This window comes from Aquarana catesbeiana, linkage group LG13 (assembly GCF_042186555.1).
Source record: "Aquarana catesbeiana isolate 2022-GZ linkage group LG13, ASM4218655v1, whole genome shotgun sequence".
Lineage (NCBI taxonomy): Eukaryota > Metazoa > Chordata > Amphibia > Anura > Ranidae > Aquarana > Aquarana catesbeiana.
In genome coordinates, this window is record NC_133336.1 from 81004236 (window position 1) to 81029217 (window position 24982).

The 24982-nt window shown below is 39.6% G+C and overlaps 1 protein-coding gene across 7 annotated transcripts in view; it reads left to right on the forward strand.

The window, feature by feature from the left end:
• Nucleotides 1–24982, forward strand: part of DPF3 (double PHD fingers 3) — a 458181-nt gene that overhangs the window by 428142 nt on the left and 5057 nt on the right. For 5 of the 7 annotated variants that reach the window (XM_073610451.1, XM_073610453.1, XM_073610448.1 and 2 more), the window contains 2 exons: nt 18621–18733; nt 20477–20558. In XM_073610451.1, the coding sequence (XP_073466552.1) occupies nt 18621–18733; nt 20477–20558 (195 nt within the window). Of the gene's footprint in view, nt 1–935; nt 15655–18620; nt 18734–20476; nt 20559–24982 lie in introns of those variants that run through there. The other 2 variants (XM_073610456.1, XM_073610457.1) reach the window with 1 other exon arrangement.

Consider the following 24982-nt stretch of genomic DNA (forward strand, 5'->3'; position numbering starts at 1 on the left):
TGGGCTAAATGCTTGTAAAAACAATTGTTGGGTCGAAGGTGAAGGTGGCTGGTCTCTTAAAGTGGCACTGAACAAATAGTTTTTTGGTTCTTTTTATTTTTTTTATTTTTTTTAAGGTGGGGACAAAATAACACTGACCACCAATGACTGGGGGATCATTTTTAAAAGGTAGATAAATGATATGCAAGAAAAAAATATATATAATATATATATTTTTTTATTTTTTTTTATGCAGTAAAAAGAAAATCCATTGGTTATTAAATACCACTAAAAGAAAGTTCAACCTGTCTTAAAAAATGTATTTAAAATTGATGTCGGTACAGTGCTGCATGAATAATTATTTTTTAGTCAAACTATGATCAAATTGAAAAAATGGCTTAGGTATAAAAGCTAGTACTCAAAGTGGTTGAGGACCCCTTTTCACCTTTGATTTTTTGATGCATGCTAAGTTTTCCACTGAAATCAATGAAATGCATCAAAGTGAGTGTCTGCATGGGTTGTTATGTGTTTTGAAATGAATTGAAATTCACTTTACATTGCACATCAAAGTGTTGAAAATGCATCAGTAAACATTCAAAAGGTGCGATTCCAACCCTTTAAAAACTCAAAAGTAGATTGCACAGGAAGATGGCAGATTGCTTAGACCAAACCCCAATGACCTCAGTGGTTCAGATTTAAATTTTGGGGATAAATTGCTCCACAGTGCCTGCAGTTGCAGAGGTCAGCATGGAGCTTGTTCAAAAACTTATTTACTGCTCGTCAAGAATATGAATTTGAATGCCCACAGCCTGGCTACTGTAATAATTTAACATTTATAGGATTTTCTGAACTAATTTTCCCCTTATTTAACTCACAATCACATTCTGTGGACTATGTTGTGTTTTTTATTCTGCATGCAATAATTTCTTATGCTTTTTTTTTTTCCCCCCCCACAGCTCACCATGCCCTATGATGATCGTCTACTTCCACACAATTTTGTCGGCGCTGACGACAATAAAAAAAAAATAGTCTATTGGTCGACAGCCAGTCCTTAAGCCCAATGCCTTGCTTGTGCAATATGAGAAAGTGGCTTCTGCTGAAGATTTTGGGGTGGCAGTTTTTTTTTTAAGATAGATTTTTTTTTTTTTTTTTTTAGCTTAGGTGCTGTTTACCACATTTTCATGTAAGCCTATGGTAATGAAAAAAAATGAAAACCTAATTTATTTCAGTATTTAAACTAAGGAAACAAGAAAAAGATGAGCCGATGCAAGAGTTGGAGTATTTTTGTTCTGGTATTGTTTTCTTTGGACATGGAAGATCATGCTGAAGTGAGTGAAAGCACTTATGCAATTGAGGACTATTTATTTTTATTAATAAACATTTTCTGTTCTGTTTACCTGAATAGCAAGAAATTTCATCTTAGATTTTTTTTTGTTATAGTATTTTTCTAATTTTGTAGCGGACTTAAGCCTCTTTTTGGTTAGTCTGTGAGACACTGCTGTGCAAACAGCAGGTATCAGGCACTGCTGACCAATAGTGAATCAAAGTACACTGTTGTAATATAAACTAATGTGAGTTATTTTACTTCTGAAATCCTATTAACACAACTTTATGTGTAAATCTGATGAAAGAGGATGTGCCAGAACGTTTCATGCCGATTACACAATATTTGGAGTAAATTCATTGAAAATACGTGGTAAAAGATAGAGGCAGTAAAATGGAGATCACTCAGTTGCACTGTACCTGGAACCTGAATAGGCATGCATATGTATACATACATAAAAAACACTGCTAGTTTTCATAGCACATGCAAGCTTCCCACTTGAGGAAAGACCTCTGAATACAGCTCAGTAATCTTATGAAATTTTATACCGATAAATTGTCTATAACACTTAACAAATCGTGGATTCGGTGCTTTGAAATTAAACACTGCAGGTCATCAGCCCCAAAACCTGATAACTTTATTGTTTGTGTTCTGTAGGCTGCCATCGTTTACCTCCTGAAAATGTTAGATGTTGCTGGCTGTTTTCAATACTTTGGGTCACGCACCAGGAAAAGCAATGCAGCAACTGAAGTCAAAAGATTTTATTAGCATACATGTTCTGGGTTAGTTACTCAAAGTATTTAAACTTCTGAATCAGTATGACAGCCAAGCAACTAGAACTTTTTAGAAAAAGACTTGGAGTGGCAGTATGTGTATTTTTGTCAAGGGTTTATTTAAGTACCCACAACAGGCTGTGCTTTTCAAATTTTTCTTGCATAGGTCAATAAATCCAGTAATCATGACATACTGGGGTAATTATACCTTATGTTGAGATGAACTAATGATTATACCAGTTTTTACCCTAGGTTCACACCTATGCGTTTTTTAGGGCGTTTTGCAGAAACCCACTACAGTCCATTTAACATGGTTTCCTATGGTACAAGTTCATATCTATTCATTTTGCAACCGGTGCATCTTTGGAAAGGGACGGGGACTTTTTTTCTGCATTTTGCTTGTAATAGACTTCAAAGGAATTGCACCAGAAACGCAAATGTTGTGTTGGTGATGCAATTTTTGATGAGTGTTGCGGTTATTTTAACACTGTATGTAGCTGACCGCCAAGCAGGGGGCAGGGAATGCGGCCGCCACATCCTTAACAACTGATGAGTCATTAGCTGTCAGAGGGGTAAAAATTAAATAGATAAAAAAAAAAAACGGCGTGGGGTCCCCCCCAGGCCCTTTGGGTCTAAAATGAATTCGGACCTCCGGACCGCCCACTCACCTCCGGCTCCACCCCCCCAAAGCATCTTGTCCTCATGTTGATGTGGACAAGGGCCTCTTCCCGACAACCCTGGTCAGTGGTTATTGGGGGCTGCGGGCTTATTGGATTTTGGAAGCCCCTCTTTAAGAAGGGGACCCCCAGATCCTGCCCCCCCCAAGTGAATGGGTATCTGGTACATCCTACCCCTACCCATTCACCCCAAAAAGCAGTGAAATTAAAGGAAAAAAAAACACACGAGAGACAGTTTTTGACAAATTCTTTATATAAAAAATAGCTTCGAACTGTCTTCTCCCCAAGCCATCTTCTCCCGCTGCTGTCTTCTTGAATTATCGTCTCCCTCTACTGTCTTCTCCCTTGCCGCCTGTCTTCTTCTGTGGCTGTCTTTCTCTGTTGCATTGTCGCTCGCTGTCTGATATCTCTTATATAGTCATGGGGCGTGGCCATCTGATGACATCACCCAGAGAGCCCGCTTCTTGTGACGTCACAAGGAAGGAAGACAGCCACAGAAGACCAGACCGGATTTATTTTTTTAGCGGGTAACCGGCAGCAAGGAAGAAGACAGCAGCAGGAGACGATAGCAGACGAAGACTTGGGGAGAAGACGGCTCAGAGACATATTTTTTAATAAAGGACTTGTTAAAAAAAAAAGCAGTTTTTTAACATTTCACTGCTTTTTGGGGTGAATGGGAAGGGGTACGATTACCCCTACCCATTCACATGGGGGGCAGGATCTGGGGGCCCCCTTCTTTAAGGGGGGCTTCCAGATTCCAATAAGCCCCCCACCTGCAGACCCCAACAACCACCAGCCAGGGTTGTCGGGAAGAGGCCCTTGTCCCCCCCATGTTGAGGGTATGTGGTCTGGTATGGTTCAGGAGGTGCCTGGAAAAACGCATCAAGCGCAGCCGCATAGATGTGAACTTAAACTTATGGTCAGTTTTGTAAATTGCTTTGGTTATTTTTTAATAATTTTTAATTGCTCCCTCAGCAAAATGTTACTTCACAAATATCCCTCCAGGTGTGGGATCTGTTTTTCCACACATAAAATTAACATTTTACTATTGAAAACCTTTACTCATTAGTTCATAGTTATTGTGCACCTCAAATGGCTTAAATGTTGTGCTCTCTTCATAAGACACCTTACATTATTTCCAGTCAGATGCTAGTGATATTTTCAAGGAAAGATAGCCTATGTGATAATCTTTGGGAATTGACCCATTTTGCACTCTAGTACATAGAGATGTTACAGCTTCAATACATTACTCACTATAGCTAAAGCTGGACACCAGATGGAAATTGTATTCACTAGGTAGAAAAATACCTAAAAAAATATATTTGCATCTAAACGTTACATGTTTTTTCAAAGCATGTTTTGAAGCATTTAACAATTGGATTTTTGTATTCCATAAAATCCTTTACTCGCCGTTCATTGAGGAACACAGGATTCAGAGACATTTTATACTGCCGCCATACAGGAGGGTTTAGACACCGGCAATAAAAAAAGCATGCCTCACTCTGAAACAAGGAAGTGTTGAGAGCAAGACCATAAACAAAGTGGGTGGGACCTGGATCTCTCAAACTCCAAAAAAAGGATTTTACGGTAAGTACAAAAATAAGATTTTCTCTCATTCATTGAGGAGTAAGCAAGACAGTAAACAAAAAAAAATCCAACAGGTCCACAAAAAGGAGGAAGACAGAACAGAAGACCAGGGAAACAGTTGCCTAAAGCTGAAAAGCCCAAAAAGCTCTCAAAGATCACAAAGATCTAGTAAAGGGTGTGCCTTGACAGGAAAGTGTGAAACCCAATTCTTTAGACCATAGGCTTGAACAAAGGTCTGTTTTTAGCCACTAAGAAATAGAGCAAGAACCTGGATTCCCTTTGCTGGTGCCATATAGGATGGCAGAGAGGTAGTCTTTCTAATGGAAGCAGTGGCTGCAAGGTAGCACAACCCACATCCAGATAGTGAAGGAAAATCTCTGATGTACTGGAGCTGGACAAAGACAGAGGTACAACATCCTAGTTGAGGTGAAAAGCTGAAACCATCTTAGAAGAGAAAAAGGCTATAGGACTCAACACTACAGTGTCTCTATGAAAGACCAAAAAAGTTCCTTACAAGACAAAATCATCAGTTCAGACATACACCTCACAGAGTTGACAATGACATAGAACCTTGTAAGACTGGAAAGGGAAATATCCCAAATAGGTTCAAAAGGGTTTTTGAAGAGCCGAGAGAACTAAAATTCACATCCCATGGAGAAACGAGTGAACATACAGGGTAAGCCATGTGAGAAATACAGTATAAATTTTTTTTTCTTACTAGGTTTTTTATTTGACCTTTGATGGTACTCAGGGCCAATTGCTGCTCCAGACCAAACTGTAGAAAGATCTGGATTCAACCCCCCCCCCCCACAGAAAATTTTCTGGAATAAAACTTTTTTTCCTTGCACCAAGCGAAGCAACTCTTCCATGTACAATGGTAGACCTTCCAGGAAGTGGAATTCCAAGCTTTTAGTATTATAGGAATCACCAAATTAGAGGGACACCAAGGACCAAGGCTTCAACAGCCATGTCATTAAATCCAGCGACCATGATGCAGATTGGTAAATCGGTCCTTAATATAGAAGATACTCCTAGGATGCAAAAAAACAGAGGCATACTAGAAGTGTCAGTGGATAGAACAGGCTGGTCACTGTTTTGTATGCCAGTGTCTAAATCTTCCTGTAGGTACCAGTATAACCAGAATGTCTTTGAATCCTAGGTCCCTCAATGAACGGGGCAGAAATGTTTTTTTTTTAAATTCATATGGTTTAGGATGGACAACACCTGCACTAAGATATCTGGATAAACCCACCAAACATCTGTTAAAACTAATGAAAACAGGCCAAATCATACATCAAAATTGAAAGTTAACATTCAGCCCTCATATCCTCATACAATTGTCACCTGGACAAAGAGGATGAAATCTTCTCAGAAAACACAGACGGCAGCAAAAAAAAAAAAACACACAAGATCTAACCTTCACTAAACCATCCAAAAAAAAAAAAGTTTAAGCTGCAGGACTTTAACACCACCATAGATAGCATCAAGAAGGCCTCATTTAATAATGCTAGAGAAAGGTTGATAGTAAGGCCTGCCACAGACAGGAGACCTGCCCATTACACAAACAAGATAGAACAATATCAGTTTTGTATGGAAGCTATACAGTCTATGCAACTACTGACCATCTGGAAAACAACTTAAAGTGTAAGTAAACCCTGCTATCGTTTTCAGCCAAGGAGCTGCCATCTTTGCCTCTGTTTAACCTACAAATGGCACAATGCTGCACATGTTATCAGTTACAACAGCAGCCATTGGATGGTTTGACAGTTTGGTTGAGAGCCCAACCAATGGAAGCGTTACATTTCCGGCACGTGCCATAAATGAAACTGTTTTATGAATGGGTTTACTTCCGCTTTAAGTCAACTTCAGGCTCTGGATCCATTGCGATATTGCCTATATTGTACATTAACAAAAAACATAAAACTGCGCTATTGTGCTAAATAATAGTATATAACATAAAAAAATAATCAAAAAATAGCCACAAAGGCTACTGTGAGATACAGCACAGTCAGTCCCAAAACAGAAGATTTGTACACAGAGTTGCGCTAGGAAATGTTAAGTCAGACACAAATAGGGAAAATGCAGTCCCAAGGGCAAAGCGATGTGCTGATGTCATCGTGCTTCTCGGATCCCGGAAGGGCGGGTAGCTGTTAACTGCCGGCTGGCTTGATTTTGATCCCAATGTTGCTCTCCTTGTGGTAAGTGCAATTTTTTTATATTTTAGTAAAGTTTTAAAGGCCATACAGTATGGCGAGTCTTTTATGTTTTGGGGACCGTCTGAGATCAATACCTGGATGGTAGTTCTACATGCCCCAAGAGGCTCCTTGGCTGGTTTTAGAGCCAAGAGTGTCACTGACCTTCCGTGATAGAAGGTCTGTGCAATCTGGTAAGCGACCATTTGCCTATGGTGGGGGTGACTGTCACGGCATCATACATTTAACGGTGACGGATGGTGCGGATGCTATCACAGAACTTTTTTCACTTTACTTTTGAGACTGCATTTTCCCTATTTGTGTCTGACTCAACATTTCGTAGCGCAACTCTGGACGAAACTTCTATATTGTACATTATGCAATATAAAAAAAAAAAAATACACTTACTGAGTGCAGGGTTTCTAAATATTACAAAGTGTTAGATGGTTATTGTCACTAAATCCTGGCAATTTCAGACAATTAATCATGCAAGTCCCAACATCTAATCTTGGGAAAATCAGACAGGTTAGAAATCGAAATACTACTGCTTCTAATATAAGTAACCATGGGGCGGTGTCTCCTTCCTGGTTAATTCTAGAACACATACTCTGGGGGTATCTATGCATACATTCAAGAAAAGAAAATCTGTAGAGTCACTAAATTTTGATTGACAGTCACGTTCAGCACAGACACTTTTTCTGTGCTTCTCTCTGACCTTAGTTTCAGTTTGCTACTAAATACTCAACTTCTGACTTGTCATGTAAGCCCTATCATCCCTCCTCCCCAGAGCAAAACCCCAAACCCCCATGCAAATGAGAAGACCTCAGTGGGACATAAGGATGCTTTCAATGCACAGGTGGATGGCTACCCATTTTGTCAGGGAAATTGAGCCCTTACTAGCAATGTGAAACCAGGATCTAAAAAGGTGCACAGCACATACATTGGGACCCACACGTACAGTAACTGGGCCGTTTATAACAAAAGGTAATAGCAAGTATAACTTTTGCTATTAAAGTGGTTGTATACCTCTCATTGTCACTTTTACCTATAGGTAACCCTATAATAAGGCTTACCTATAGCTACTGTAAATATCTCCTAAATGTGCACCGTTTAGGAGATATTTACCTTGTAGTGCGCTGATGATGTCTTTAGCGTATGAGCTGTGAAGAAACGGCCCTCCGTGTCATTTCTTCACTAGCAAGTGCCGTGAATGACGGTTCCCGCATGCATGCGCGGGAGTGATGACACGCGACTCCAGCCAGTCACAGAGCCAGAGTCCATGGCCCCGAAAGGAAGAGGGGCGAAGATAGCTGCGGCCACCTTCGGGGACAGCGTGGGCTTAGTTTGCAGGTAAGTTCCACATAATGGGCTAGTATGTAATGCATACTAGCCCATTATGATTTTACTTTGCAGGGGAGAAAAAAAAGAGGAAGCAAAACCCATCAGGGTTTACTTCCTCTTTAAGCTATACACATTTACCACAGGGGATAGGTTCACTTTAATGCTGCAATTTACATGCTGATCTCACAGCTTGAAATACGGTCTGAAACATAGAAAATTTTAGGCGAATATACTTGTTGCTACCATAGAGATGTTCAAATAATGAGGATGTATGCTTTGAAAGCAAGAAACTTGATTCCATTAACTAGAAGTTAATATTTTAGGATAATTTTCACAGAAAATACACACAGTATAAATACCTGATCTGGTACTAATGTATACTAATAATTTAAATCAGAACTAAAGACTCTTGTCCTTTACAGCCAAGGAAGCTGTCATTTTAGCCTCAGTTTGATTTGCAGTTGCCATGGTAGTGCACATGTAATCTGTTATGACACCAGCCATTTAATAGCTTGATAGTTCGGTTGAGAACACAAGTGACTGTGAGTTAGTGGATTTAGTTCCACTTTAAGGGCCAGTTCATCCCAGAGGGCAGTACAGGAAACCTGCGTTTTGTATGCATTTCCAGCACCGTGTTCAAAACTCCCTGCACTTGTAATCTGCAGCATGTGTCAATGTTAACTTGACACCCCAGAAGCAGTGCTTTTGCCTGCACCGGATCGCATGTCAAAGTAGTAACATGTGATCCCGTTGCTCTGTGTTTTATAAAGTAGTGCATGCACTACTTTTGGTGCGGTCCAGCGTGATTTCAGCCCATTTAAATGAATAGGCTGAAATCTCACTGCACCGGATTGCATGTGTATTGCACAGGAATGCACAGTGCACTATCTGATTAATGGTGTGAATCGGCCCTAAGTGTTTGAAATCTATTAATTATTACCAAACACTCCCCCCCCCCTTAAAATATATTTAATGGTCTAGCACAGATGATTTGTATAGCTGCTGCTATTTGTAATAAGGGAAAGATGCTGCACAGCTGTTTCTAAACCTAAGAAAATTCTGTGAAATCTAATTTTCACAATTACAGTAAATGTTTGGTAAAGAAAGAAAAATATCCACTTCATATGTGCTAAAAATGTCAAATATAAAGATAACATTCTGGTCTGTGTAGAGAAAAAGGTAATTGTGAATTCCATTCTTTTCCCAATAACGCTGTAACAGTTTTGTTACAAGCAATGTTATTTAGTACCACAAACGTGAATGTAGTTGGTTTTTACCATATTGTATTTGATCTCTCACATGCTCTATCAGTCCTTGTAAAGGTATACTGGTATACTGAATTCAGTGGTCTGCTCAGTAGGAGCATAGAGTTAAAATCCTGATGATTATGCAGGTTTAAAAACAAATTGTCTATACTTGGCTGCAAAAAAAGCAACCACCTTTTCATGTTTTAGTGCATTATGAAGAATTAAAAAGACAGTCTAGATCTTATAAACAAGAATACTTCTTTATTCAGACACTTGTGTAATGCCCCAAGTCTGCCTTTAGATCCATGTTTATGGGCTTTTTATTTCCACTGCTAGTCATAGTCATGTATACAAAGAAAGCATAACAAATTATTACATACTTAAAAGTTTTTTCTCACCATTTTAACTGAAATATCCCATTCATGAAACAACCAAATTTTAACTCTTTCTAAAAAGCTGGAAGGAAAAAAAGATCATTAAAATGCTGAGCACATATTACATGCTATTCATTCATATTCCGGTAACGTTCTCCATAAAGCTCAGCCTTGACACTGCCATCAGAAGTCCATCACTCTTCGATCCCTTTGCGGACAAAGCTGCAGTTTCTTCCTGCATGTATTAAAAATGCCCATTTCCCCAATATTCTCTGGATACATCTGAAAATATCACTACTAGATTATTGTTCCCTTTTGTCACTTAATAATCACTACTACTTTGTGTAGCTAGAATCTTTCATCATTACCAGAGAACTGTCAGATGCCTTGCGTGTTCAAGTTATGGCATCACGTTACTAAACAGATTCCACACAATTTAAAGAGCCAGCTACCATACACTACCATTATTTTAACCTCCCTGGTGGTACAATTATTTTGCATGGAAATTTGGCGTTTTATATTTGTAGGTCTCTAATTCTTAACAATAACACACTTAAATATGTCCAAACAAGAGTCTAGTAGATATCCCGGGTATGATAAAGTTTGAAACACAAAAACATAAATTATAATATAATAAATAAAAATAATAATTAAAAAAAATAAAATAAAATAATAATAAAATAAATTTCCCCACAATTCACTATCGCTCAATTATGCAAGTGTTCTAATTTACTATTTCTGTTTTCTAGCTGATCTAAAGCCACTTTTGACATAAAGGGACACTTTTTGGTTGCTATGGACAATCTCCAGTTTCCAGGCAGAAAGAACAGTATATATAACATAAAACTGCATGCAGGGCATAGGACAAAGCACTGGGGACAAAAGGGATGTGAAATAATTTCATACAGTACTGTAATCTGTAAGATTACAGTACTATATGTGTTATGTTTTTACAGTTTTTTGAATTTGCCGCCAGGCTCCGCCCCTGTGCGTCGCGCCGCTCGCAGGGAACGGAGCCTGGCATGGAGAGGCTTCAGAGGAGGACGGAGCCCGCAGACACAGCGGGGGACATCGCAGGATCCCGGGGACAAGGTAAGTAAAGCCACACCAGGATCCTGCGATGTAATCCTGAGTGTGGCTCGGGGTTACCGCTAATGGTCCTGAATTTTAACCCCGAGCTACACTCGGGAAAACCGCCAGGGAGGTTAATTGGGCATAAGACACAGACTAGGTAACAGCTTCTTATATTTTTAATGACCCGGAGACCTCTGCCGAATTTCAATGTGTATGAAAGTGGCACCTAAAACTCTTCCAGGTAGTCTCTCCTGTGGTTAGATGCTAAAGTAGCAGAAGCATTTCTATTTTGCTATGCTGTAAAAAGGACAAAGCCCATAAGCTATGCAGGAATTTCCCACCACAGGAGTTCCCCATATCCAATCACTTGCAGACAATTGCTGCATAGAGATTACACAGTAGTGGCTGCAATTGTCTGCGGAAGCCTCCACTAGCTTTCAATGGGGCTGCTTCCTGCAGCTGATTGCCTGGAACCCCCTCTGAGCTTCTCGCATGTACATGCTTTTGGGCCAAAACGCAGGTGTGAATGTAGCCTAATTGTGCTCAATAGTAATTGTTTTTTTCTGATTCTGAAATTAGCTTTGCAATATTGGAAGAAAAAAAATGTTCACAGACATACCATACCTGCATAAATTAGGATGTGTAATGGCATCTGAACCCAAGGTACCTCTTCAATAACATTGCAGGGAAACAACCTATTCATGGGCGATTCAGATCAATAAACCTGGCCCATGCTTCCTAAAACATTGGCCTACTCAATTAAAACTGAAAGAAATAAAAGTTAGAACTGTTGCTATTAACACATTAGTAGATTACAGATGGAACATGATTATTTCAAAAACTTCTAAAGTCATATGTTTCACATACTGTATATGCAAGACCCAATGTTCTTACCTATTCCACAATGTAGGGCCTCATACACATTCAGCGCTAAAGACTGGAAACTGAAATATCAGCGGGCCTATGCTAAAGATCACTATAATGAGGGAAAAAAATTTACTGCACCTTGTGGTTACATCTAACATTTCATAACTGTGTTGGGACATTGTATCATAGCATGGTTATTAGAAAAACACATAAAAACACCTGCTCTTGTGATAAAATACAATATACAAAGGAATAGATGAAAGCAGTTGGCACAGTTTTCTGGTAAAAATAATAACAATGTAAAATAAATGCAGAGCTTGAATGTTAAACATAAGTGAAGTCCATAACAATTGGAGATGAAAAGCTCATAGATAAGGATCCAGTGAGTGTAATTCTACATGACAAGTGCTGATGAAAATCTGCCACCAATAGCAGGGACACACACTGTCCCTTACCTCAAATGATGGACCACTTAACCAAAAGCAGTCAAAAAGGCATTTATATAGTATCCAACTTCAAATCACCATGCTCACAGGATCTCTTGATAACCACATCCCTTAGCTCTCAAACTTTGTGTGTCGGAAAATCTGATGGAAAATGTGTGATGGAGCCTACACACGGTTGTAATTTCCGACAACAAGATCCTATCACACATTTTTCGTCGGAAAATCCGACCGTGTGTACAGGGCATTAGAGTTGCATCATAAGATTATCATTTGGAAATTGCTCAAGAACATCGTAGATAAGCGATTGTTGAGCAATTGATGTCCTACTCGTGTGCACTTCTATTTAGAAGAGATTATATGTTATTCAGTAAATTTGTGGTGTTGTGTCTTCATGGGAGATGGACTGCTCAATTGTGCTACTGAAAAACTCCTATGTAGCAGCTCAAAATTAAAGGAATGTGTTGCAAACAAAAAGCAATCTAAGCTACTCTAAATAACCTGTGTATTTTTAAGTTACCCTAGAAGGCTGCAGCTAACATTTTGAGGCAGATGCCTATTTAATGACCATGAATTATAAAATTTATAGCTTTATTACTTTAAAACACCTGCAGTAAGCCAGATAACAGATGAGCAAAGTGTAGTAAATCATAGTAATTGAATACAAATTTGCGTCATTTCATTACAGTAAAGATATTTAGCTAAAATCAGATTGGTTTGCTGTGAGTCACTATCATCCTTTGTTACTATTACTTAAGGATTTAGTGCAATGAATTCTAAGATGTGGTGCTATCAATTTTGTGTTGATATCACAGATTAAGTCCACCCTCACACACATTGGGATTTTGTAACCACCAACTTGCGAGTGGCCAAGGTGGCTGCTGAGGAAACATCAGGATACAATGAAGAAAGATACCACTCCATTCTCTCAGCTTCTGTCTTGCAGACTAGGTCCTAACAGAACTGAGGAATTGTGATTCTGTCTCCACTCATTCCAGTGAAGAATTCAATGCTACAAGGCTAAATTTACCAGAAAAATAAATATTGATCTGCTGGCACTTCCTACAGCTTTCTGCCCATACTTCTGTATGTGCTTTTGGTTTGAAAGCTGTGGGAAGTGTCAATGAACTATGAGAGTGCTTACCAGTGCCCTCACAGTTGATTGAGAACTACAATCGGTCTGCTGCAGTGGCAGACAGGACTTATAGTTCATTAGTAGATTACTGTGAATAAATGATGCAGCTGTATGCACAGAGCCCCACACGGCCACGCTGCTTTTAGATTGTGATGGTGGGTATGGGAATAATGACCCCCCAGCCGCTGTCTTGGGGGGGAATCAGGGGTTGTGGGCAGGTGCTGTATAGTAAACATGTTATACGCTAAATTTGGGTGTAACAGGTTACTAAAGGTGAATTTAGCCTTAAAATTAGAACCATCTACATGGCAGCAGTTGAAAGGATGGCACAGAAAAATACCACTGAGAATCCTCTAGCAGTTGTAAAACAATAGGTAAACGAATGGGGTTTGTTTTTCCTAATGTTATATTATCTATATTCTTCAAAGCAGGAGATGCACCTTATTGTACAAATTAAGACAATAGAGATCTATCACAAAAACCACAAAGAAAAAAATGCAAGAAGCTTGCACTTTGAAAAGCAGCTCAATCACGTAACGGCAATTACTCAGAAACCATAACTAGTTTATAGAAGGACTGATACGAATCATGCACTACAGAAGTAATAGCATGAGCGGAATTTGTTTGAATACATAGACACTGGTCATCTGGTCTCTGCAAATGGAGACAATCCTGATCAAGCAACCAAAAAAAAAGTCTAGCTACTGAAATGTTACTCTCTTTAGGTAGAGGTAAAGATAAAATGACCAATGTCTCTGCATTAGTCAAGTGGTCTTTTACCAGAAGAGGAGAATAAATATATGAAAATAATCAATAAAGCATTTGTAACACACTCTGGCAGTATAGTCACTTTAAAAAGCCATGCTACTGTTGCAGTAATAGTTCTGACACATGGAACAGATTCAGCTGGTCTTATATGCATCACTTTCAAAAAATTATCGTAATAAGGAAACATAGTTCATTAAAACCAACTCTAAGTTTGTGTACAGACTGCCTTCCTGGGTTGACCAGCCCAGTGTGTTCATAGTGAAAACACTGTGCCACTATGAAAATACTAATTCTTAGTGTTGCCTCCACTTAGACTGACAGAGGGCAGAGCCTGATGGCTGATGCTGAGAGACTAGTTCCCCATCAGCTTGGTCTTCATTGTGGTTAACTGCAGATGGCAGTGGGCAGAATCCATACCCACTGAACAGCCTGCTAGCGGCTATGGAATCCTCCCACTACCGTCTGCTGTCAAACACAAGGAAGGCGGGCCTGAAGGGTAACTAGTCTATCATTATCCATCATGCTCCACTCATTGATAATCTTAGGGGAGGCGATCATGATGGGGAAATAGTGTCAACATAATTAATCAGACTTGGCCAACCCAACAGCTTATCTCCACAAGGCAGACCTGAAAGACAACAGCCAACCAGTCACTGAAGAGGTTGTGTGTGACAGGCACAGTGGCCAGGTAGGGAGCTCAGCAACACTGAGCCTGTGATTTTTATCATGCTCAGCATTACTGAGCTGCAGTAGGAATGGAGTCTCTCATATGGACACTGTGCAGACCCTACCATGTGACATTTACAAGTATATACTGCAAGTAGCAACATTTGTTGTACAATGGGAGGCAGTTATTTTTATGTGTGTTGACAATACTCTGTTAATTCCACTATATTTGTTTTTTTAAAGCCTCAGCAGGGTGATGTGGTTCATATGACGGGTAAAAGGTCTAAGTTTATCTTCATAGTTCTGTTTATGTCAAAAGTTCATGCTTTTCAGGGCTTGGGTAATGCTATGAAAACTGTAGTTTGGTATTTACTAAGAGGTGAGAAGCTGACGCACGCGCCAAAAAAAAAAAAAACACAAAATTTTGTTTTGCCATCCTTCTGTGCCTCTCATCAATACTTAGGAGATCAAACACTGAACTGTGGGGGTTATTTACTAAAGGCAAATCCACTCTGCACTACAAGTGCACTTGAAAGTTCACTAAAAGTGCACTTGGAAGTGCAGTCACTGTAGATCTGAGGGGGACATGCAAGGAAAATAAAAAACAGCATTTTTTGCTTGCACATGATTGGATGATAAAATCAGCAGAGGTTCCCCTCAGATTTATAGCAATCTACAGCGACTGCACTTACAAGTGGATTTGCTTTTAGTAAATTACCCCAGTGTGTCTGACTATAGGGCTGTAGGACTGTATACAACATGATTACACTCATGTGCATATCTATAAACAAACACCAAAAGGCAAAGTCCGCTGTCTAACAGAGGTCTCTTTCTGTGATTATTGCACTGCTATAGGTCTATAGTAAACTACTGTCAGCACTGAGATTAGTGCACTTAGACATTTCATTGACATAGAACTGTATTTTTAACCCAGTCTAAATGTTTTTTTTTTTAAGTTTAGATCACTTTGTTCAGTATGTGTTTTCTAGGAAATTCCTACCTTTAAATTCTATTTTGTGTGTATATCCCCATTGCTCCTTCTGCTTTGCTTCATATACATCTTACTGTGTAGTATGCAGAGATGAGTCATTGTGAGATGGTTTAAATTTACTGGACCAATCTCTAGCCAAAGTAACTATGTAACTACAGTTGTATTTCATATGCTCACAAGCAAATGAATTAAATTGCTTTAGTTTGGAAATAACAATGGTCTCAGAATGAGTGTTATTTTGTTTTATGTAAATAAATGTGTCCTTTTGTACTGTTTCAATTCAGAATTTTTTGGTTCAGCATAAGCAGGTCAAAAGTACATTCTAAAAAATGATCTACATCACACTTTTAAAAAGTAATTATCTATACCAGAAGTCGCCAGATTGGGCCCTTTGCTAGCCTTTATCCAGCCAGTGGGGGACTATTCCTCCCAATGATATGAGGCACTATTCCTCCCACTGACACCAACAATGGGGCACTATTTCTTCCACTGATACCATTAATGGGATATTATTCCTCCTAACAATAGGGGCACTACTTCCCCTCCTACTGACCACAAACTCTGAGCCCATATTTATTCTCACTGATGCTGGACCCAAGACATTTTCTACCCCCGCTGGGCACAATATGTCCCTCCAAAAGTCTGAAGTCTGTAAACTGCCCCTTGTTTGAAAAGTTTGGAGACTCCTGATCTATACTGGATGAACTTTATAAGGAAATAACAATTTTGATTGGATGACAAAGATCAATAACTGACTAGCTATTTAAATCTCTATGAAGTTTTTTGGCGACGCCTCTGTTCCCAAGTTCCCTAGAATGCCATGGCTATTGCTAAAGGGACATAATATTAAATAGTAATTTGCCAATATCATTGAAATATTGACCTGTAGAATTTTAACTTGATAACGCAGGAACGCAAGAGGCTAGATCTTGTTGCAGAGATTTTGTTTTCTTTATTAGAAGAGTGAGACTTTGCAGTGGAAAATAGGGCCAAGAATTTATTATTTTCCTAGAGATATGGTAAACCCACCAACATCCATCCAACATGGCATATCAGCTATGGATGAAGTCAGAATTAAAGCATAGCGAATGGTATCCAAGTCTGAGCTATATTTTAACTGAATTCTGACAGAGAATATCCCATCAAGAGAGTGGTTTCCACTCATTTATTTTAACAGGTGAAACCAGAGGGTCAGAATGGTAGCCAAGCAACTAACATTTTTAAGACAGGTTAGCAATGGCTCATATTCATCTTAGGACTGGTTTATATTGGCAACATTTAACCAAATCAGTTTTTTTTAATATGTGAAATGATTGAACAATGTCAAGCAACTAACTGGACCTGGTTCATACACTTTCCAGCTTAAACTATCATCAGCTGTAAGGAGTTGTGAAGGCAGAAGCTTTTTTATCTTAATGCATTAAGATAAAAAAATCTGCTGTGTGTAGCAGCACCCCCCTTATTACCTACCTGAGCTCCTCCTCTCTCTGGCAATGTCCACAATCCCCTTAGCCATCCAGGACACTCCTCCTGATTGGATGAGACAGAGCAGCGGCACGATTGGCTCCCATGGCCGTCAGTAAGCCAATCAGGGGAGAGAGGGGGCAGGGCCAGGTCAGGGCTCCATATCTAAATGGATACACTGAGCTCTGACTCGGCTTGGGTGCCCCCTGTAGCAAGGAGGGAGGGGCTAGGAGCAGCAAAAAGGGAACCGAGAAGAGGGCTGCTCTGCGCAAAACCAACTGCACAGAGGAGGTAAGTATAACAAGTTTTTTTTTTTTTTTTAAAACAAGTCTTTAAAATCACTTTAAGTTATAGCTAAGGCTACACATGCAGAAAAATAACATTCTTCTAAAATAATGCAAAAATCTTAAGAATAAAGTTAAATAAATTATATAAAAATTATGATCTATACCATTATTTACACTGGATTAAGGCTATACATTTAACATTCTGAACAAGTCATATCCTCGTCTGCTCCTGGAGTGTTTCTATTACTGTACAAAAACAATAATACCTCCACTTGTCGTTCAGATCAGAACACAGCAAAAAGATAGCTTTTATTTTTATAATATTTTGGGTTTTTATTCAGTTGACATTTTATGGGTTGTAATCATTCAGGCCATGCTAACAATTATTTTCTTGTCAGAGAAATAACTTAAGAAAACTGCATCCACAGTTCAATGATCATTTCAGCCACCAACGAAAAGGACTACCACAGCATTCCTTTGTCTAACATGAAATGCCTCCTCCTCAGACTGGACCAAATAAAAATATTAAGCAGGAAAGAATCATTATACATAGAAAAACGCTGACAAGACCTTTCGAACCAATGGGTATCAAATACTGAAACAAAAAAAAAACACAACACACACGGATAGATTTCAGATATGCAAAAGTGACCATGTATAGATAAAGGAATTGTTGAAGGAAATGCTATTCTGCTAGTGTTTATTTATTATTATTTTATTTATTTTGTAGAAGAAGGCTGGTTTATTCTGCGTTGATTAGAAACTTATCTTGATGTTCACCATTTTTTTTTTTAAGCTGGAGATGGAGATGCATGCTGGTGCCTGGACGTGTTATACTATGCCTTCTTTGTGTGCAGCCTCCGTCTTTCTGTTTTAGGAAAACTTTGTTTTGACAAAAAGAGAACAAAGATGATACTGCATATCTTACCTCCATTGTTTATCCTCAGAGCTTTAGTAAATGACAGCATAAGGCTAAACACATCTAATATGCAAAGATTTCAATTTATATGGCTAGCATCAGAAACACTCTGAGGGGCAAATTTACAAAATGGTTAATCTGACGCTCACCAAATAGTCACTGGAGGTGACTCTTCCCAGGTCATGTGTTTTAAAATGACAGTGATTGATTCACTACCCATGGATGTTTGGTAGAAGTCACATTCACCATTAAACAAGCTCCTAAAAAGGTATAAAGAGCACAAATATATTCTGAAATCCAGAGATTTACACAATACACCAAAATACTTACAAAAAAGTAAGCGTTCTTAGAAATAAAATGTATCCCTGAGTGTGAATGAGGCTCATATGTGATTGGCAGCAAAAAGGTTTATTGTCCATTTCACTCCATTTAGTCACATCCATTGTTACATTCAAATATCACACTACACAATTGTAAGTTAGAACCAGTTTAATTTTCTTCTTCTTTTGTAGGTCACCCAACTTGTCTACAATTTACTGTAAACATGACTGAAGCTGTAAAAACCTACCAATGGCAGTGCATTGAATGCAAGTCCTGCATCATTTGTGGAACATCGGAAAATGATGTAAGATACCAAAGTGCTTGACTAAATAAAAAAAATTTAAAAAATGGTGGTAAATCAGGGTCATGCAGATTAAAGTTAACAAGGTGAGGATGCAACCCATTTTATGAGTTTTTTTTTTTTTGGGGGGGGGGGGTATCATATGAGTGAGAATTTTGTGGTGTGCCAGCTTATAGGTTCATGCACAAGCACTTTTTTTTACTTCCCTATTTTCCTTGCAGCTAGTCCTGCAGTGTTCTGAACCCATTTACAAAATTAAAGTAATATTCTGGACATTAAAATATACTTACCTTTTGAAATTTCCTTGCCCATTGTCAGGAGTGTAGCTGTGGGTGACTTACATAACCATCAGGGAAAACCTACACTGATCAGTATTCAACTATGTTTTAGCCTGGGTTCACACTGCCCACGACTTCAAAGTCAGACCTCAGCGAGACTTCGGCATGACTTGCATGCAACTTCTTTACCAGAAGTCAATGCAAGTCGAACCAAAGTAGTACAGGAACCTTTTTCTAAGTCGCACCATTTAGAACAGATGCATTGCACAGAATGGGGTCCAACTTCTGATGCGACAATAGCTTCAAAGTTGGAGCGATTTTAGCATCAATGTGAACTGTGTCTTAGAGTTCTTTGCACCTTGAATTATATATTATCCACTTGACCTCCGGAAGATTTACCCCCCCCCCCCCCCCATATTCATGACCAGGATATTTTTTGCAATACGGCACTGCGTTACTTTAACTGACAATTGTGCAGTCATGCAATGCTGTACCCAAATTAAATGTCATTTTTTTCCACAAATAAGAGCTTTCTTTTGGCACTATAAACAAAAAAAGACTGACAATTTTGAAAAAAAATATATATTTTTTACTTTCTGCTATACAGTAAGACATATTCAATAAAAAACATGTAAACAATCTAATTTCTTCATAACATTTAGGTGAATATGTATTGTGCTACACATTTTTGTTAAATGAAATCCCAATAAGCGTATATTGATTGGTTTGCGCAAGAGTTATAGTGTCTCCAAAGTATGGTATATATACTGAAATTTTTATTTTATTTATACTAGCAATGGCGGCGATCGTCGGCTTATAGCAGGACTGCGATATTGCAGTGGACAGTCTGACACTTTTTGGGAACCAGTGACACTAATACAGTGATCAGTGCTAAAAATATGCACTGCAACTGCACTAATGATACTGCCTGGGAAGGGGTTAAATATCTAGGGCAATCAAAGGGTGAAATGTGTGCCTAGCCAGTGTTTTTGTGTACTGTGGTGTTTTTAGTGATGGATTTTCTTTCCCTGCTTTGTAGCGGTCGGCAAGTGGTTAAAAAAAGCATTATGTACAGTGTCTAATATTAAGTTATTGAAAAACTCAAAGTAGTATTGTCTAAAAGCAGAAAAACAGAGAATGAGCAATAATGAGTAACTTTTGCTCCTTTGTTTAAAAGCTGGCTTACAATTGGTCAGTAGAAACTTCATGTAATACTGAGAACAAAGCAAAGCGAAAGAACGAAAAAAAAGAAAAAAAATACAGAGGGGGTAGAGTTACAGAACAGAATTCAACATAATTTTGGATAGCCATTTCTGTGGAATAATTTATTAATACTTGTAATTTTGTATACTCACAGACTGAAATCAATATGTTACTATGGCAAACTAATAGAGTCCTTTGTGGAACTCCAGTATTAAAATGTTTTCAGTGAATTTGTTTACTTATAGAACATACTCTATTTATATAGGAACAGCTCCTGTTTTGTGACGACTGTGATCGTGGTTACCATATGTACTGTCTTAGTCCTTCAATGGATGAACCCCCAGAAGGTACAAATTTGTGCAACTATTTATTTTAACTGTAAATGATAATATGCCTTTAAATACTTGCAAAGCTGGTCCAAATACTTAATACAATTATATTTCCTAAAATGTATGAAAACACTATACTAAATTTAAAAAAAAAAATTGCTATACTACACTAAAATGCTTTTACTGACAATTTGCATTATGGTCAGATTTTTGAGAGAGAAAATCCAGAGATAAAGCCTAAATATATTTTTTCATCTCACAATGTGTAAATATACAGCCCCTTCAGCTCTCTGCACCTAAGAATCTGGGCAGTGAAAGCAGCCAATCAGAGGTATTTGCTGTAAGTGACAGAGGCTGCTTTGGGAGGCTCACACTAGCTCCCAGTTGCAACACAGTTTATATAAACAGGGTTGTGCATGTAAAAGGAGTTTGACCTACCTGTAAATTTCATATCTTGGTGGAAAGGGCACAGGCTGGATATTCGTAAACCCTTGGTTGGTGGCTGCTACCATGAATGGACACTATTAAAGCTTTTGAACACAACCCTTGGATGTACCCCTTTAACTCTACCCCACTCCATGTGACCTCTTTTTAGCAAGAAATGAAGAATAACATAGGAACAGAGGGGAGGGTGGCCTGTGTCTTTTATGATATGGAATTTACAGGCAAGTCAAAATTCCTTTCATCGTAAAGCGGAGTTCCACCCAAAAGTGGAACTTCCACTCGTTGTACTCCTTCCCCCCCTTAGGTGCCACCATTTGGCACCTTTCGGGGGGGAGGGGGGACAGGATACCTGTCTTTCACAGGTATCCTGTTCCCACTTCCGGGAGCCTCAGCCATCGACGTCACCGCCCGGGCTCCTTCCTCCTTCCCTGGCCGCTGGGCCAGTAGGAGAGAGGAGCGGAGACTCCCGCATGCGCAGTAGGGTTCCCGGCGGGTTCCGTTACTCGCAATGGAGGCGGCATGCACCCGACAGCTGATGGAAACATCAGCTGCGGTGCCGACATCGCTGGACTCCAGGACAGGTAAGTGTTCGATTATTAAAAGTCAGCAGCTGCAGTATGTGTGCCTGCTGGCTTTTAATTTATGCAGCGGTGGGTGGACCTCTGCTTTAATCGTATAGTACAGAATGCACTTTGAATATTCATAGACCCTGGGTCATGCACAAGTAATGAATAAGATGAGTGGACAACAACAAGGCAAACAGAACAGCAAACAAGGGTCAAAATCACAACTCAGTGCTGCTAAAAGCACCCTGCGGCCAAAGACTGCATCTGCAGAGGCCTGGTCATCCACCAGGTAGAACTTAGAAAAGGTATGGACCAGGTGGCAGCCTTACAAAGCTGAACAACAGAAGCTTGATATTGGGAAATCCCAGGAAAATCTAAATGATCTGGTGGAGTAACCATGTAGAGATACTGGGGGCAACTTATACTTAAGAACATAAGCCTTCACACTGAGTTGTCTTACCGACTTGGCAATGGTGGACTCAGAGGCAGGGTGTCCTTTACGAGACCCTGCTGGCAATACAAAGAGAGTGTTTTTTGAATAGAGGATGTGGCTGTCAGAGAGACCCCGATAGCTCTGACTAAATCCAGACAGAGGAGTGGAATTTCTTTGGGATGCAAAAGGGAGGAAGGACTATGTCCTCATTAAAGTCATAGGCTGAGACCACCTTGGATAGAAAGGAGGGCATTGGACAAAAGACACATTTATCCTTGTGAAGAATCAAGAAATTACTTTTGCATGATAGAGCCAATAACACAGAAACACATCTGGCAGACTTAAAGCATTTCTAAACACATTTTTTTTCAATTAAAAAACAATAAACATCTTATTCTTACCTGCTCTGTGCCATGGTATGGCACAGAGTGGCCCCAAACCTCCTCTGTTGAGGTCCCCTGCTGGCTCTGTCTGATACTCCTGTGCGTTTGCCCCAAAAGCAAACTGCTTGAGATGGGAGTCATGTAAGTATAAGGGGGGCTGCAACCAGAAGGTTTTTTTTTTACCATAAAGTGGTTGTAAACCCTCACATATATCCAGTGAAAAAAGGAGCTCCCTCCAGCCAAACCTGCCCTTAATGTATCCACTGCTATATATGCTCCAACTTGGAGACTCTCAAAAATATAGAGTTAGGACTTCAATACACAGGTGAGCCTTGATGAAAGCACTGAGGCTTCCACTTATATTTGTGCAACTATATAAATGTGTGCAACTAAAACCTCAGTTTTTAATGTGAATTGTTAAGACAGGGTCATTTTTTTTTCTAGGCTAGGTGGTAAGTGTGCTGAGAAATTTTTGTCTGTGTGTGGCAGACTTGATGGACTCTGTGTTCCAAGTCTTGTGCTAAAAGGAAGGGCTGAATTTTGGTTGTTTTTTTAAGATTAAACTAAGTGAGAGCGATGGGGCACTCTTTGTATACAAAAGAGGGGCGCTCCTGAGGTGGTGGGGGTGAGCCCTCCATCGTGGAAGAAGTGCCTTTCCTCCTGTGACCTCCTTAACCACTTTCCTACCAAGCCAATTCTGATATTTCTCTCCTACATGTAAAAATCATATTTTTTTTGCTAGAAAATTACATAGAACCCCCAAACATCATTTTTTTAGCAGGGACCCTAGAGAATAAAATGGCAGTCAGTGCAACTTTTTATCTTGCACGGTATTTGCGCAGCAATTTTTCAAACTTTTTTTTTTTTTCAAAGTTTCATACTGTAAAAAAAAAAAAAAAACAGTAAAGTTAGCCCAATTTTTTTGCATAAATGTGAAAGATGATGGTACGCCGGGGAAATAGATACCTAACATGTCATGCTTCAAAATTGCATACGCTCGTGGAATGGCACCAAACTTCGGTACTTAAAAATCCCTTCTCTGGTTCGCTGATGGCAGCGGAGAGCCCGGAGAAGCACTGGAGGGTGGCGTCCCCTCTCGGTGCCCGTAAGAACGATCAAGCGGCTGAACATAAGCTATGATCACTCTTATGGTGCAGGGAATCGCTGGCTGAAAAAGAAGATATCTGAATGATGGCTGGAACTGCAGGCATCATTCAGATATCACCACTCAAAGTCAAGGACGTTATATGACGGCTGGCGGACGGGAAGCGGTTAAGGGGCTTGTTAAGTGTATCACCAATGAGACAGCGGCCAGTGGCCGGCATTTATTGCAATTGACAATGGATCTTCACAGAGGGACATTGTTTGTTTTTTTTTTTAATAAAAGGACTTGTGTACGTTATTTACTTTATGACACTTTTTTGGTGAATGAGTAGGGGTACAATATAACATAGGGAGGCGGGATCTGGGGGCCCCTTGTTAAAGGAGGCTTCCAGATTCCAATAATTCCCCTTTCCTGGCCTGGCAGGCTGCATGCTCGGATAAGGGTCTGGTATTGATTTTGGGGGGTCCCCCTGCCATTTTTTCTTTTTAATGGTGGCAATTCTTTTCTTTGCATTTCATTTCAGCTGACAGCCGATGAGATATCTGTCATTAAGGATGCGGCAGCCGGCTTGCCGGCCCCTCCTTAAAGCGGTAGTAAACCGCAAAAAAAAGAGTTCATAAAATTGGGTCCCTGCAGGATATTACCATAATGTGCCAGTATGCATTGCTTACTACCACATTATGAAAGAATTACCGTATAACAAATCCCTCCAGCGGTGCACTGTCTTGGCTCCCCAGTGCTTCCATCTTCACTTGGTCTTCCTTCGGGGTTTGCAGGCTTTAGCTGTTTGACTGGCCAAGCCGCGATGACGCAATGGCATGCGTGGGGGCCACGGCACACCGTCCAATGAGAGTGCAGTGTGCTGGTGACGTCACTGACTGCTACTATAGTAAATATCTCCTAAATGGTGCACTTATTGTACCTACAGGTAAGCCTTATACCTGTAGGTACAAATAAGCCATGAGGGCTTTACCACCACTAGGACGCCGGTGGACGACTTCTCCTTAACAAAACCACTGCCACTCCTAAACACTTTTGCAAATGCTCCTAAGCACTGCAAAAAGGCCAGCAGAAAATGCAAAATATTACCTTTTTTTATCCAGCGTTTTGAGAGTCTAGTATGCATAGAGCCTTAAAGCAGACCTATAGGCATAACTTTTTTAATTTTTGGATAGAGTAAGGGAGGGTCATAACCCTTGTTGGTTTACTTTTTGACATTGTGCCCTATTATATAGTCTGTCCATCAAGTAAGGCAGAAGTAATGGATAAGTGTTTTTAAACAGCCGTGAAGTAAGTGTGTGTAGAAGAAATGGACGGATTTTTTATTTTTTTTTTTGCAAAAGAAGTACATTAATTCTATATTGGTACATAGGGAAGCTGGAATTTAGAAAAAGACTTAGCCTTTAAGAATGGAAGAACGTCTCCACAGGGCAGAAAGGTCCATCACCTAAATACAGTAGCAAACAACTGAGGTGTCATGAATGGAGTCTGGTTATAGTGGTAAGCCTAGG